This window comes from Rattus rattus, chromosome 8 (genome assembly GCF_011064425.1).
Source record: "Rattus rattus isolate New Zealand chromosome 8, Rrattus_CSIRO_v1, whole genome shotgun sequence".
In the NCBI taxonomy this organism is placed as follows: Eukaryota; Metazoa; Chordata; class Mammalia; order Rodentia; family Muridae; genus Rattus; species Rattus rattus.
Window position 1 is genome coordinate 102,446,463 of NC_046161.1, and position 17,156 is coordinate 102,463,618.

At 47.6% G+C, this 17,156-nt stretch overlaps 1 protein-coding gene across 1 annotated transcript in view; it reads left to right on the forward strand.

The window, feature by feature from the left end:
- The window catches only part of Dclk3 (doublecortin like kinase 3), a 52,567-nt gene extending 35,658 nt beyond the window's left edge, over positions 1-16,909 (forward strand). Inside the window, exons 3-5 of the mRNA XM_032910852.1 lie at positions 9,385-9,517; positions 11,539-11,706; positions 15,837-16,909. Of these exons, the coding sequence (XP_032766743.1) occupies positions 9,385-9,517; positions 11,539-11,706; positions 15,837-16,018 (483 nt within the window). The 3' untranslated portion in view covers positions 16,019-16,909. The remainder of the gene's footprint in view (positions 1-9,384; positions 9,518-11,538; positions 11,707-15,836) is intronic.
- Positions 16,910-17,156: the final 247 nt, after the last annotated feature.

Consider the following 17,156-nt stretch of genomic DNA (forward strand, 5'->3'; position numbering starts at 1 on the left):
TGCAGTCCACCCACACCCACACCCACAGTTTCCATATGGGAGAGGTCAGGTGTCCTCTGAAACTATTTTCACTTGGGCACAGTTGGCTTACCTTGTATTTTCTGACCAGGGCAAGGTCCTGGAGTCAGTCTGTGGTTCAGCTCGTTAGGGGCGGACTTGGCAGTAGTGTGTCACCAGAGAGTGAGCTCCAGGGCTGGTTGAGCCTGTGACGTTACTCTGAGCAGTAGGAACTGTAAAGGTGACATGTCCAGAGTGGACAAATGTCTCTGGAAAACTAAGCAGGCACAGATCTTTGTAGAGTTAATATCACAGCTGAGCTCTTTTGTTGCTTTGAGGCAGTGATCAGTGATGTGTATGTGGGCGTGCACGAGCGTGTGTGTGTGTGTGTGTGTGTGTGTGTGTGCACCTGCACGAGCGTGTGTGTGTGTGTGTGTGTACGCGTGTGTATGTGTGTGTGTCTGTGCATGTGTGTGTGCGTGTGTGTGTGCATGTGTGTGCGTTTGTGTGTGTGCATGTGTGTGTGTGTGTTAGAGGGAGGGGGAGGGCAAACTACAGATTAGGGGATGTAATTTTTCTTTTTGAAAGTTTTCATCATTTATATACACGTGTACAACATATTGGGAGCAGATTCACCTCCCACCAGCATCTTGTCCCCTCCTGATGTTGCCCGCTCCGTTCTTCCCAACTAGTCTCTCCCCGCCATGTTTATATATTTTGTATATGTGTGTGTACTTGTATGTGTGTACAAGTCTTGTGCAGGCGAATAGCTATCTATAGTATTTTCAGCCCAACACGTGATTTGTTCCTGGCTAATCGATCCATTTGGCATTTAGAACTTTCTGATTTTTGAGAAAAAAAAGTCTGTTTTATTCTCTCCAAATACACTCTGTACATGCATGCGTGTGTGTGTGTGTGTGTGTGTGTGTGTGTGTGTGTGGTGTGCGCATGTGCACACACACATGTGCACATGTATGGCTTTGAAAACAGCAGAAAGCTCCGTGGGTCAGCCATCTTTTGTGTAAGAGGTAATGGCTTGCTCTTCCTGGGTGATCTGCCGGTGGGCACTTATTGAAACAGGTGTCTACCACATGTGTGAAACACGTCTGCCCTTTTTCTGCCTAAGTAAAGTTTGGCATGCTATGTCTAGAGTCTACATGCTCTCTAGGGCTAGGCTTTGATTTTCTTCAGACAAAGATGAGGCCTTTGCTGGACTTGACAACTGATATTTATTGTCTGGGCTTAGACAAATACCATTTCCAAGCTTGTTGATAGAATAATTATGTTGCAAATGTGGATTCAGTATCTACCTTTGCTGCCATGGTGATCAGCATCTGTCAGTTGGTGTTCTTCACTTACCTTCACATGCTGTCCAGTCAATGCTCCCGTCCTTTAAGAGGCGGCGGCTGGCTCTCAATTAGACCTGTCTTTGCTAAGCCTGGGAAAGGCTTCTTTTAGCACCAACTTCTGACCAAGCAGCGGATGGTAAGTGATGCTGCTTTTACAGACATTTTCTGAGCATGCTAAGAGCTCTTAATGGACGTAGCAGCTTACCATGATGTTTTAATCAACAGAAATATTTACATCTGATAATTAGGCCCCGGAGTAACATTTCAGGCCTCCTGTATTGCCAAGTTCATCTGGTCCCACTGATCTCATTTCCTGATATTAGAATTCTTCTACCCTGAGGGTTATTTAGACTCCCGAGATCTTGCAAAGAAAGTTTTAATTATGAGACTTTCCAGCTTGCAGAAATATCCCCGTTAATTGCTTCTTCTGCCTGTACGGGTCCCCTGGAGGGAATGGGATAGTGTTGACTGAATCCCAGGGAAGGAGGGAGAAGCCTGAGAAGGGGTGGGAATTAGACCAGCTCACCCAGGATGGGGAGAATACAGGCCACGTATCCTCAACCAAGAGAGCTGGGTGAGCGGGCGGCAGCGATGGAAGAGACGTTAGACTCAAGCAGAGTCCTTCTAGAAGCATCATTTCCAGTGGGAGGGGGAAGGGGAGTAGAGTCTTGTTCAGGGAAGGAGCTGGGAAGAATGAGGTAGGTGGATGATCAGTTGCTCCTCTCGGTGACATGTGGAGCCGTTGCCTTTCCTGGGTCTTGTCACTGTTTCCAGTGCTACGGCTCTGAGTGCATGGAGTAGTAGAAATGGAGGTGGCTAGGTAGGGACAGGTCACAGCTTAGGTGAAGGCTAAGGCCTTTCTTGTGGGTTCCGGGATGAAGGAGGTTTGTCTAGCCCTCTAACTACTGAATATGGCTGGGATTGTGCACTGTTAATGTGTTCTTCAGGGTGGTAAGGAAAGCCCAGGATGAAAAGGACCCACACATCTCTTGCCCATTCTTCCTCTGATGTAAACCTCTTCCATCATTTTGTTGACCTTAATTCTCTACGTCCTTTTCCCCTCTCCCTTCTGCTGTGAGATACAAGAAGGACTCAGTGGTAGCAATTCTCCTTGACCCACAAGGCATTTCTCCTACCAGCTCTAACTCTTTTCTCCTTAGCTAGAAGCTAGGCATGTACTTCTGTTTTCTCGTTAATGCTCCAGGCATTAACAATTTTGCACATTGGTAATAACCGTGGTAGCATATCTCATCAGGCCGGACTTCATTAAATTAAGAAACATGGATTTCAGCAATAACACGGAATCTTGAGAGACAGAGTTAGATGAAACAGGGCTTTAGTCCAGGTCATTTTGTTAATGAATCCTGGTGATATCTTGTTGCTACCTTCCTAGGAGAATGTGTTCTGGTGCGCCCTTGGAGGATCGAAGATTAAATTTCTCAAGGTTCTTTTAGCTGGAGAAAGCACTTAAGTAGATCTCTTCTGTGAGTTTCCAAGATCTAGCTCTCCCTAGGCTCTGTTTCTTCTAGAAGAATCTGGTTCATCTTCTGGAAGTCCTGTCTGTTTGGGGTGATGTAAGGTCAGGGGAGGAATCTGGGGCTGGACTCTGAGGTAAACTCCCTGTTGTTTTTTTGGCATTCAGCTGAAGTGAATAGATGCTGGTGGTCATTCCTGTGAATGGGTTGGGATGGTGGGTGAGGAGAGAGGACTCTGGTATCCTGACCTGAAGCTAGTTATCGTGGAACTCATCTTTTTGATGGAGGAAGAAGACTCCAGGGTAATTATAGCAATGCTAGCTTGACTGAGTTCAGGGGTTCACGGACGGTGAAAATACGCATGTAATAGACAATAGGTACCTGCTTCAGGATGCATGGCGCATGTGCTTGCGTGCGTACGTAGGTACGTGCTTGCGTGCGTGCGTGCGTGCGTGCGTGCGTACGTCTGTGAAGGAGATCACAAAATAGAACAGTAGCTGAAGGGGTGTGTAGAAATGGGCTGTGTAGGTTTTAAGTTGGGAGATTTGGCCCTGTGGCGATGGAGCCAGTCTACAGGCTGGGGAACTAACTCGCAGAGAGAGCAGCAGGGTGAGCGAGAGCAAAAAAGACAAGCGGCCTAGAGACTGCTGTGCTCTGGCCTGTATGGCTCCCTGGCAAAGGCCATTTTCAGGCATCCTTTGATTTTGTTGATCTTCCTTTCCCACACCCCTCCCCAGAACCCCATCCCCCTCCTCCTGGGTATTTTTTTTTGCTTTCTATCTCTCTGCCTCTGGCTTCCCATCCCCGGAAGCCTTTTCTTCCTCTAGCATGACTTGTACTCACCCTTTCTGTACACATACATATAAATACGAAAGTCTAGGGTCTGTATTTGGGAAAACACGGGGCATTTATTTTTCTGAGTCTAGGTTGCTTTGCTTAATGTAACTATACTCAGTTCTGTTAATTTTTTTTCCCCTCTGCAAACGTCATGGTCCCATTCTTCTTTACGGCTGCATAAAGTATCATCTCGTAAGGAGCCGCAGTTTCTTTCCCCGTCTTCGGTTGATGGACACCCAGGCTGATGTCCCATTTCCTGGCTACTGTGAACAGCTTGGCTGTAAACGTGATGGTCAGGGATTACAGTACCTTCTATATTCAAGTGTAAATTAGTTTATAGCACTGGCATCTTGATACGATGTGGCTCCTAAGATCACTTCAGTCCTTGTTCGTTGGAAATGTGCGTTGAAGGGAAATGACCCAAAGAACCTTGAAGATTCAAACAGAAGTGTAGCAGAGATAAACGGGCCCACTCCAAGCCTACCATTTAAGGGTTCCTTGTTGTTCGTCTGTTCTCTGCTGCCCCCTTCTGCTTAGAGATTACAAGTATATTTTAAATTTTATTTATTTATTTTTATTTTTTAATTTTTGCTTTTTGAGATAGAGTCTTCCTTGCTGTACAGTAGAAAGTGGCCTGGAATTATCTAGCCTCCTGAGTGCTAGGTCTGCAGGCATGCACCTCACAACTGATTGCATAACCATGCTTAAATTGATCTACCGCAGAGGAGCAGAGTGGAGGCCAGTTGATCACAACATAACACTCTCTCGAGGGACACGATGTCACTCATTGGTAGAGCAATGGCTGCTTGAAGCTGTGTGTTTGGTCCCTAGCAGGGCACTAACTAGGCATGGCGGTGCACACCTATAATCCCAGCCCTTGGGATCTGGAAGTGGGAGGGTCGGAAGTTCAAAGTCATCCTGAGCTACCTAGCTTGGTCTACATGATACCTTATTGGAAAAAAAATCTTTTTCTTTTTGAGGTTTTGGGGTGCATGTGTAGTTGGTGCAGACCACCTGGATGTGAGGCAGGACACTCTGGTGTGACTGGAAAGGGGGGAGCATAGACAGACAGACCAGTCAGTTACTCAGACGGTGTGTAGTCATCTCTTAATAAACTGCTCGTCAGAGGGCCTGGATCAGTCCAGCAAGAACACGGCAAGGAAAAACGAGTTTAGATAAAGTTGGAGACGTGGGTGTGGGGAAGCTGAGACACAGGCAAGTAGATCCAGGGCAGGATGCCTTCCAAACTCAGGAAGGCCAGAAAGGCTTTTTGAGACATTTAATGGGGCCTTTGGCTGCTTGGCCACATGAGAGTCCTGAGAAACCAAGCCCCATAAAGGACTTGCCAGGAGTCCTGGATCATAGCTTAGAGAACCCAGAAAGCCATCGTGGGCTTGGGGCAGGGTGGGCAATTAGTGCTGCTTGCTTTCCATCTTTAGAAGGGATGTGTCCTTATTCACTGTCACCCCAGGGGGGATGCTGAGAAAGGGATGAACTCCTGGGTCAGCCTGCATGGATCTGAGAAAGACAAGTGTCTGATAGAGAGATGTGCTAGACGGGTTTCCTGTTGGGGTGGAGGTCTGACCTGAGGGTAAGAGAGGTAGTGCTGCAAAGCAGTGTATTAAGATGCCCAGACACCTTACACATTGCATAGCCGTAAGTGGATGAAGCTGTTTATGTAGTGAAGCCAATGACAGCTTTGAGAAGGGCTGAGGAGACAGGTCATTGGGCAAAGGTGCTTGGTATGAAAGCGAGAGGACCTGAGTTCAAATCCTTGGCACCCACAGAAATGCTAGGCACGACTGTGCATCTGTAATCAACGTGTTGGAGAACAGAGACAGGTGGGTATCTGGATCTTGCTGGCCAGCCGGCCTAGCTGAAACTTCAAGTTCAGCGAGAGATCTGTTTCATTAAAAAAGATGGTGGCCGGGGGGGGGGGAGGTGGAGGTGGGGGGGGGGACAGACAATGTCACCATGCTTGCATGGGTACCTGTATCTACACAGCACATGCACAATGTACCACCTCTCACGAAAATAAATAGATAAACACATGAGAAAATAATAACAGACAACCATGGAACTATTAAAGAGACCACAAGAGTAGAACTGGAGTCTTTACCACGTCGGTCCTCCCCAGCAATGGGTGGTGTTCCAGGTGGGAAAAGCTGAGCTTCCAGGAGACAAGAGCAGCACTTTATGCTCTAGACAGGCCCATAGAGGCATCTAAAAACTCATGTGCTGTTTTGAAGACATATACAGGACATCAAACATAATGCAATTTTAAATGAAAGCCTGAGTTCCCGGAACATTTCATCTGATCTCCACTGGCCCAGTGGGGGAAGGGCAGGCTTTGGAATTGTGGGTTTCCAATTACTTCTTTGATAGAAGTACCCATTTTATTTTGATGTATTGAATTGGCCAGATACTTTGATTCTGATCATTTGGCTGGAAATATTTGCAAATATTTTTGTGGGGAACATTTTTTTTCCTCAACAATTAGGTAGTCATATGATGGATGGAGAGGGTCCATCTGGCAATTCCAGGCGCTAACGATGTTTTGTTTTCCTTTCCTTCCCAACTAGACTTTCTAGCCTAAATTATTCCGTCGTCTCTTTCAGGCTGCATCTGCCTCTGTGTGTAGAGTGAGCAGAACTGGGTTTGGGGTCTGAAACTATGGTTTGTTCTTGGCCAGGTTAATTTGGGAGACAGTGATGTGTAGAGGCTTGGATGGGGTCTGCAGGACACCTTAGTGATACACGGATAGTGGTAGAAACAAAGATAGCTAACTAAGGAAGAAAAGCACTTTGTAGAATGGAAATGAACCCGAGTTAGGCAAGGGGTAGAAGCTTAGTAGTTCCCGGATGGGCAGGCAGGGACGTGTGCATTGCACTGCAGGGACGTGTGCACCACACTGCAAGATGTGTGTGCACTGCAGGGACGTGTGCACCACACTGCAGGGACGTGTGCACCACACTGCAGGGATGTGTGCACCACACTGCAGGGACGTGTGCACCGCACTGCAGGGATGTGTGCATTGCACTGCAGGGACGTGTGCACCGCACTGCAGGATGTGTGCACCACACTGCAGGGATGTGTGCACTGCACGCCATGCTTTCTCAGCTGTCAGCCTCGCTGGGTTTTCCAGCCTTCCCCTTTGTCATTGTTTCCATTCATACACCAGTTTTGACCCAGATTCAGCCACTGAGACACGTGCAGCTTGCAGAGACCTCAGCTCCAGGGGAAGAACCTCATGTGTGACACTATGATGTCATCAGGATCTCCCCCAAGCTTCTGCTTTGAAATCTCCATTGAGAGAGTTTGGAGGTGATACAGAGAGGACAGTGTGGAGACGGCTGTGCTATGGCAGGGAAACGCAACCCTTCCAGGAGGGCGGTTCCCAAAAGGACCACTCTGTGTTAGACACTCCCAGGTGGGGCCACAGACCGCTGTCCCGACCTGTGTTACCCACACAGCAGGAAGGCTAAACTCTGGAATCGACAGCTTTCTCTGAAGGGCTTTCCTGCCCAGTTGATTGACAGGCCCATGACTGAATTCTGGGAGGTCACAGCAGTATGTTCTTATTCTTTATCAGGAAGCCGATGGCCAGATAGTGATTTCACAATCTTCCTCGTAGTTCTGAGAGTCTTGCCTCTACCTGAGTCCCTGGAGGCAACTCCGGTGCCATTTTCTCGATCCACAGTCGCAATTCTGCTGTTTCAGTTTCAAATTCAACTGGGGGTGTTACAAGGGAGGGGCCCATCCTTAGAGACCACGAGTATCTAACCTGGGGAGAAGAGACAGGATGGCTACCTCAGCCTGCATGTTAGTTGCCACCAGAACTCAGACACAGGGAGACCCACCAGTCCCTCCTGCTCTCACCCCTGCGTGCTGATGGGAGCATGGGAGATCTGTGCTCAGATCCAGCAGAAACACAGGGCGTGAGCCGCAGACAACGTGGACGTGCCTCTTGTGGGTATGGCAGCCACAGTGAGGCTCTTTCTTTGATAAAAGTGTCCAGTAAGTGTTTACCCCATGCTTGAATCGACAGTGCTGTTCACCATCTGATCTTGCCCCCTCGCTCCTGTGATGTGCTGTGGGCAATTGATCTTTGGTTTAGTTGAATCGGTGCTTATTGGTATTGAAGAAGGCTGGAGTTTGAATTTGTGTCTGGTATTTTAAATTTTCCCTAGACGGAATCAGCTTACACTGTATGGTCAAACCATGCGTTTAGAACTTGGAACAAGATAGTACTGGGTTTGACCCTCATCATTTTCTCTATGCGAAGTGTAATGTATGTCTGTTTATCTATAGTGGAGGTTGGAGTCAAGTTCTCTCTCTTCCCACCCTATGGGTCCTGGGAATTGAACTCAGGTTATTAGTTTTGGTGGCAAGCCCCTTTACCCACTGAGCCATCTCACTGTCCCCCTAGACCTTTGCCTGTTCTTGCAGGAGTTGGTCGATGCTCACAGTGCCACAGACCCTTGTTAGGATGCAGTGCTGTCCAGCAGAGATGGTTTCCATCTGCACTGTCCAGCATGGTGCGCAACTCACACGTGCCCAGTGCAGCTGAGAAACCGAGTTTTAATCAGTGAGTTTTTAACATCTGATAACACACGACGCTGAGCTGGATGGTGCAGTGGACCTGACGCTGGTTCTTTGGTTGAAAATGTGAGCAGCTGCCTTGAGGTCAGGCTGGACGTGTTTGTCCTGGGGTGTCCTGTGACTTCCATGGGTCACTGCTGCTTTTACTTGGTTGCACACGCATACTATCGTCTTAGTGTCCTAGGTTACACACACACACACACACACCACATACACATACACACACACACACACTACTGTCTCAGTGTCTCTGGTTCGCACACACACACACACACACACACACACACACACACATACTCGTCTTAGTGTCCCAGGTTACACACACACACACACACACACACACACACACACACACACTACTGTCTCAGTGTCCTGGTTACGCACACACACACACCACACACACACACACACACACACTATGTCTCCAGTGTCCTAGGTTACACACACACACACACACACACACACACACACACACACACACATCAGTGTCCTAGGTTACACACACACACACACACACACACACACACACACACACATACACACTCAGTGTCCTAGGTTACACACACACACACACCACACACACACACACACACACCACTGTCAGTGTCTCTGGTTACACACACACACACACACACACACACACACACACACACATCAGTGTCCTAGGTTACACACACACACACACACAACATACACATACACACACACACACACACACACACTACTGTCTCAGTGTCCCTGGTTACACACACACACACACACACACACACACACACACTACTGTCTCAGTGTCCCTGGTTGCACACATACACACACACACACACACACACACAGACACTACTGTCTCAGTGTCCCTGTTTGCACACACACACACACACACACACACACACACACACACACCACTGTCTCACTGTCCCTGTTTGCACACACACACACACACACACACACACACACACACACACTACTGTCTCAGTATTCTGGTTACACACACACACACACACACACTCCTGTCCCCCTGTCCCTGGTTGCGCTCGCGCACACACACACACACACACACACACAGCTGTCTCGGTGTCCTTTATTTCCATCAGTTTTAATGCTTTGGATGCCTTGATCCCTTCTAGGTTCAGCGAAACGAAGACAAGTCTACCACCTTGAAGCTGGCTGACTTTGGCCTGGCCAAACATGTGGTGAGGCCTATATTTACTGTGTGTGGGACGCCAACATATGTAGCTCCTGAGATTCTTTCTGAGAAAGGTAAATGTTATTCTTTGCTCTTTGGTACTCAAGCTTTGTGATCAACAAATGCCTTAGTGTTTCCAACAAGGAACTGTTACAAAAACTCAGATAGCTGGAACTCAGGCTTAAAAACATTCATTTGCTTGTTTATTTGTTGTGTGTGTGTGTGTGTGTGTGTGTGTGTGTGTGTGTGTGTGTGTGTGTGTGTGTAGCCAGGACAATGATGAAAAATAGAGAACCCGGGGAGAAATCTACTCAAAGAAGCATTTGTACCCAGATCTAACACTATGGGAGAAAATGGAAACATTTCTTACACTAAAAGTTTAAAAATTCCTCTGTGAACCTCCATTTAAAGGCAAAAAAGATCTCATTTCAGACTCCATTGATATTCATTCCCCCTTTGTGTACACCCAGTGAACTGCTTTGGCAACATACTTTGTAAAGCACATAAACAGAAAATGTTTGGAAGATAACCTGACCGGCATTGGGAAGTGAATTTACCTGCTAGCTGAGACAGAGATTCTGGGTGGGTTGAAAGCTTGGTCATAGGCGGAAGGCAAGGGTAGGTCCCAGTTGACAAAGACACCTCGGAGCTGTGATGAGGAGACAGCATGTGTGAGGCTAGAGAATGGAGACTTGAGACTAGTCTCCCTGGTTTAAAAAGTCAGCAGGTTGGGTAGGCTAAGCCTAGACTTAACCCAAAAAAGGAAGTGTTTAGATTTTGAATGACAGGTATATGAGAACAGTGGAAGACATAGGGCATTGTGATTCAAGCAACGATGAATTAGACGAGAGACGAAGCAAGTTAGTGTGAGAGTGTGGAGAAAGCACACCAGCTAAAGTGGGGCGCTGGAGAAAAGTTCTCTGAGGAAATGAGGTGGGAAGGGTCAAATTCCCATCACACTGATCAAGAGACATCAGTACAGACCCACACTGTCGTCCTGTTGGCAAGGATGGGATGTCCTGGATCAATGTATCGTATTGGCATTCTTTGATCTGATGGATAAACTGGTGAGCTGGGGGCCCTGCCGTGATGCTTAGAGCAAGGACAGTTAAGTTCTGATTCGGGGAAGTCGCAGGTAGCAGGGAAGGCAGGCTGGGCTGCATGGAAGACGGCTTAGGAACGCACAAGTGTCAGAGGCAAAGGGAAAACCTTAAGAGGGGCCAGGGCAGAAGAATCTGTCCCCCAAGAGTCAACAGTCCTTGAGAAGTGAACGGTCATCACTGAGCTGTCCCCAACGGGGACTTCAGGCTTTTACTGACTTGTGTCATGACAAACCTGCTCCAAGACACGTCCATTTAAAGCTGCCTGTTGTGTTCATTCCTAAAGGCGAGGAGTCAGAAAGTTCTTGAAAATGCGTATATGCCTGTGTGGGGAGGATGCTAGGTAATAAACATAGATAGGAACCTCAACTGGACATCACTGTTCCAGTTCCATCCTGTTCCTGTGGCACACCCTAAGCAAAAGCCGTTTAGGTGAGGGAAAGGCTTATTTTGTCTTGCATTTCCAGGTCACAGTCAATCACTTAGGGAAGTCAGCGGGACCATGCAAGGCAGGAACCTATATGCAGACTGCTTGCTATTCCCGCCACAGAACTCACTCACAAAAATGGAATTCCACAGAAACCAAGGAAGAATGGTGCTTGCTGGCTTGCTCATGTTGAACTAGCTTTCTTATTCAGCTTAAGCCTAGGGATGGCACTGCCCATAGGGGGCTCGGCTCCTTTACCTACATCAGTTAATAATCAAGTCAGTTCTCTACAGATATTGCTCATAGGCTCTCATTCAACTGGGACCCCCTCTTAGGGGATTCTAGGCTATGTCAAGTTGACAGTTACAGCTAACTAGGACAGTTACTTTGTACATTTCATCTCCAAAGAGTTACATTATAATCGGTTACCATAGTTGTTACTTTTCTTTTTGCTGGGAAAAATACCAGACAAAAGGAACTTAAGGCAGGATGGGTTTTTTGTTTCTGCTGCTGTTGCACAGTTCAAGAGTTTATCACCTCTGTCCTGCCTGTCTCTGTGTTCTTGCAGGTTACGGCCTGGAGGTGGACATGTGGGCTGCAGGTGTGATCCTCTACGTCCTCTTGTGTGGTTTCCCTCCTTTCCGAAGTCCTGAGAGGGACCAAGACGAGCTCTTCAACATCATCCAGCTGGGCCAGTTTGAGTTCCTCTCTCCTTACTGGGACAACATTTCTGATGGTAAGATTCAGGGGCTCCCTGTGATGAGCAGGAAGGCTGTGGGCTTCTTCCCACTCTTTTAAAGAGTGGTCTGGAGAGGTATTTGTAGGGTGTGGGTGACGCTTTGAGGGGTACTCAACTGTCCTCACACATAAATAAGACTTGGAAGTCTCCGTTTAGATCTGGTCTTCCAGTATACGACACACTTAGTTTAGAAGGGATATGTTGATTTTTCTGGAAAAGATACTGTCCTAGGCACACTATGCCAGCAACAGAGTTAAACACATACGCCCGTGTCTCTTCCCATAATAGCAGAAATTATTGAGTAAAAATAAATTTACAAAGCAATCTTAATGGCAGCAATTTGCCAGATTGGTAATTGGGGCCAAGGTTAACACGGGTTCTTTTTATTCCAATCTTAATTGCAAATATTTACTCTCATATATCACGGGATAAATGCGTGCATGTGTGCATGTGCGAGAACGTGCACACACACACACACACACACACACACACACACACACACACACACACTGAATAGATACACGGGGTTTAAGTGGGTTGCAGCAGAATTTCATGAAGTTTCAGAAGTGGGCACATAGGAATGTAAGTAGAATCTGTATTGATAAGGTAAGGAACCCAAATTAGAGAGAGTCACAAGGCTGCCACTGTCAGTCAGGCTGCCGTGACTCACGGGCTTTGAGGGTGAAGTTGTGTTGAGTTTAGCCAAGAGGTAGAAGCACAGGATGGGGGTTTGGCTAGAGCCTGGAGGTGAATAGGTGGCAGGCCCAGGCAGGCAAACAGGAGGATGGGCAGGCAGCAGTTGGGTAGGCAGTGCCAGCAGTGCGGACAGAGCCGGACTGAACCCCTGGGAGAGCCGGGAGCACTCTGCCTGTTGGTCCTTGAAGCACATTCCCGGTATCCGATGACAGGGTGGTGGGGACTCTTGCCATTAAGGTCCAAGTTAGGGTGTTGCACCCTTTCTCAGTCTGGTATGCTTAAATTCTTGGCCCTGTTTTCTTGATATGATTTTAATATTCTCATGTTACCCAATGGCCTCAGTTCACTCCAATAAATTTATAAGTGGCACATTTTCTACTCCTGGGAAAAAGTTACAGGCCTGTGACTTGTGACTGGTGCTGGATGGATAGTCCCAGTGTCCACCCAGGTGTACAACCCTTCTCTATCCTCAAGATGGAGTCAAATTTTACTTATAAACTGGAATCTCTTGGGGCCAAGCACAATCTGAAAAAGCCATTGGTTTCAATAATATGGAGCACCGTGTGGCTTGGTTTCAATAGACATGACCAAACCTCTACCCACTCCAGAGATACCCACAGACAACCAAACCTTTACCCACTCCAGAGATACCCACAGACGACCAAACACCTACCCACTCCAGAGATACCCACAGACAACCAAACACCTACCCACTCCAGAGATACCCACAGACAACCAAACCTCTACCCACTCCAGAGATACCCACAGACAACCAAACCTCTACCCACTCCAGAGATACCCACAGACGACCAAACACCTACCTACTCCAGAGATACCCACAGACGACCAAACACCTACCCTATTCCAGAGATACCCACAGACGACCAAACACCTACCAACTCCAGAGATACCCACAGACAACCAAACCTCTACCCACTCCAGAGATACCCACAGACAACCAAACCTCTACCAACCAGAGATACCCACAGATACCCCCAGACAACCAAACCACTACCCACTCCAGAGATACCCACAGAAGACCAAACACCTACCCACTCCAGAGATACCCAGACGACCAAACACCTACCCACTCCAGAGATACCAGACTTCCACCAAACACCTACCCACCCAGAGATACCCACAGACGACCAAACACCTACCCACCCAGAGATACCCCAGGCGACCAAACCTCTACCCCTCCAGAGATACCCACAGGCGACCAAACACCTACCCCACTCCAGAGATACCCCACAGACGACCAAACACCTACCCACTCCAGAGATACCCACAGACGACCAAACACCTACCCACTCCAGAGATACCCACAGACAACCAAACACCTACCCACTCCAGAGATACCCACAGACGACCAAAGCAACACCTTCATGAAAGGGAGACTTGGGGGACCAGTGAGTTTATTGAATTTACTTACACAGTATAGGTCAGGGTGACTTTCAGGAACAAGGATTACCCCAATGTGCTGTATCACTGAATACTCCCACCCCATCATGGATGAGCTTGTGGAAGACGCACTGTGGAGTCTGCTTTCTTTTTCTATACATTCTAGTCCCTCCCGAGATCACTTGTATTTGGGGCATGGTGGAGGAAGTGATGTCTGGACTCCCAAACACGGTTTCTTCTCTTCCCTCTCTTTGCTAGAAGGGATCAGTAGCTGCCACCGTCATGGAGTTAGCTACCCAAGTGTTATTCTGCTTGGTTGGTTGCAATGGTTATTGGACTAAAGTGATTTGCATTCCAGAGTGGTCATTGAATGATCATGTAAAAAAAAAAGCCATATTATAGCAGGGAGGGGTAGAATCTGCCCTGCTTGAAGCAGACAGGGCAGGAGAAACCTGTGGCTTCTAGACTCTAGACATTGCTGGAAGGGCATACGGGAGGCACCTTTCAATAAGGGAGAAAAGAGGGTATTTTCTTTCTGTGTGCCATGAGTCAGGAGGGAAAGCCTGCAGAGTAGGGGTGAGGATTGGGGAGGCAGAGGGTTTTCTTTTGTCTACTTACTCACAACCCTGCCTACCAGTTAGGTTTGGGGGAGAGGGAGAAGTGAGTAGGTCTGAGAGAATAGAGCCAAGTTGAATGCCCTTCAAGGGAGACAGGGCATACCTGGCATGATGGAGGTATGAAGCAAGAGACCTCAAGGGCCACCAGACAAAGAAGGTCTCTACATTTGATGGTCTCTGGGGAGGGTGGGGGGGTAGGGGAGAGGGGGGTTCTAGACCTCACAGAACCAGGCTTAGTTTATATGTGATCTACACTGTGTACCTACATTCAGGTTGCCTTTGATTCACGGCCAGGGGGGTGTGGGGGCTAGACTTTTAGTGAGAAGCCAGGAAGCCTGTAGCTGCTGCTGGTCTCTTTGTAGGAGGTGGAAGTGGCCGGTCAATCTTAGACTGCAGTGGGGCAGGGCCAGACCTGTGGGGCTTTTCCCTGCAGCACCTGCAGGGGTAAGAGTGGGTGGGGGTGGGGTGGAGGTGGGATCTGCCTTCTAATAGTCTCACCATCTCTCTAGGACCAGTGTGGACTTGAGCAGGAAGTGGAATTCATTTGATTTCCTGTTAATGACTACTCACTTAGGTTCCTTGACATGCATTTCAGTTTCGTCAGCATGCAGAAATATTTATTAGCTTCGGAAAAGGGAACAGGTTTGATTTAAAGATTGGTTAGTTTGCTTCGACACTTTGAAATACGGAGACGTGGTGCCCTGCCCTCTGTTTCCTTGGCCTGGGTATGCAGATGTTAGAAGTTTGACATAAAGAACCGGAGCGCTTTCCTGTGCAGCTGTGCTAATTAGCCTTGGTCACACACAGCCAATTCTAACTGTGAATTATTTCAGTCGATAGAGTACCACTAGCCAGCTTTCTCTTCTTCCTTCTCCTTGTCTTTCTTTCCCATTTCCTCTTCCCTTCCCTTCCTTCTATCATTCCCTCCTTCCTTCCTCCCCCTTTTTTCCTGCAGCCTTTCATTCCCCTTTCCTCTCCTCCCCTTCTTTTTCTCCTCTCTCCCCTCTGCTGTTTCTTCCTCTTTCTCTGTCCTTTTCTCCCTCCCTCCCTCCCTCCTTCCTTCCTTCCATCCTTTCATCTTTCCATCCTTCCTATCTTTCTTTTGGACTGGACCTCACTCTGTAGCCCAGGCTATCTGGGAACTCACTATGTAAATGTAGCTCTCCTAGGCTAGCCTCGGACTCAGGTAATCCTCCTGCTTTAGCTTAACCTGATTGCTAATTCTCCGTGGTTATGAGTGACTGGGACAGGTCTGGGGTTTTTCTGTCTTCTGTCATGTTGCCCTGGACAAGGAAAGTTTGTTAGCGCCCCTGCTCCCAGTGCTAGTGTGGGTTCCCACCTCATGCTTTGGAAGGAATACTTCAGAGCCACCCTCATTCATTACTTTCTTCCCAATTTCTCCCCCTCCCATAGCTGCCAAAGATCTGGTGAGAAATTTGCTGGTAGTGGACCCCAAGAAGCGGTACACGGCCCACCAGGTCCTACAGCATCCCTGGATTGGGATGGTGGGGCACCCCAGCCCAGTGAACCCACAGAAGGAGGAGTCCCCCAGCTTCCAGAGCCAGCACAAGAAGGTTGCAGAGCACCTGTCGTAACCTGCTGGGACATCTGTCCAGTTTGGTCTCCTTGAGGACAGAGAAGAGAGGGGATGTCTGCAAGCAAGATTGTGCAAGACACTTCTCCACAGATCTAGGGAAAGAGAAGAGCCACCTGTCATAGTCTAAAGAGTGTTTAAAAAGCAACAACCTAATGTTGAACGATGTATGATATTTTTAGATTTGTATATCTGAAGTCTTTAATACTTTTTTTGGGGGGGTAAGAATTGCCATGAATGAGGAGTTTTGATAATAACGAATTCTGTTTTCTCCTTGAAGTCGAGTTCATGGTGGGCTACATGAGTGTGTTTCACATCTCTCGAGCTCCCCCACGCAATGAATGAGGTCATTCTTGGCTTTTCTATCGCAATAAAACACGATGAATAACAGAGAAAGATCTGCCTTGTTCAATGGTGGGGAGAGCTGGGAAAGTAGTTCGACACAGCTGTATTTTAACCTTTGACAAAGAGACCAATACATGTGGTTCTACAAACTGAAATTCCGTGAAAAAACAAAAAACAACCCAACACTTTTTTTTTTGATGAATCTGCGGGCTGACTGATTAGAATTTCACGATTTTGGAGAATTGGAATGTACAGATTGAGAGCCAAAATTTACTTTGGGTTATCTCCCATCCCATTAATAGTCATGTATCACCAAACTGTACGTATGACCTGACAGACAGAGCTGTTGGAACGTAGTAACTCAGCTGGGCACTGGCTTCTACTAACCCAAAGCTAAGACTGAGAGCATTCAAAGCCTGCTGAAGAGATTTCCCCACTTCGCTGTCAGCTGCCTGCCTGATCACGCCACCAGTATATTTGGTAAATTCATTGATCTGAGACTTTGTTTTATAATAATTAATAATAATAATAAAATCACATAACTGTTTCCAGGATGGGATGTATCATTTAGGACAATGTGAATGCCGCCAGGTCATGGTCCCTCATGTTTGGCTCCCAATATTTTCTGTATGGAGTAAGAGCGGTGTTTCGTGTTGACAGTTCTCATCCTGCTCTACAGATGGAGAAATCGGGGTACAGGATGACCTGATCTGCCCATTCTTAGTTTACAATGGAGGTGGACCTTAGTGCAGATTGGCCCCGTGCCCTTGTTCTTGTCTCTAGCGTCTGTCCTT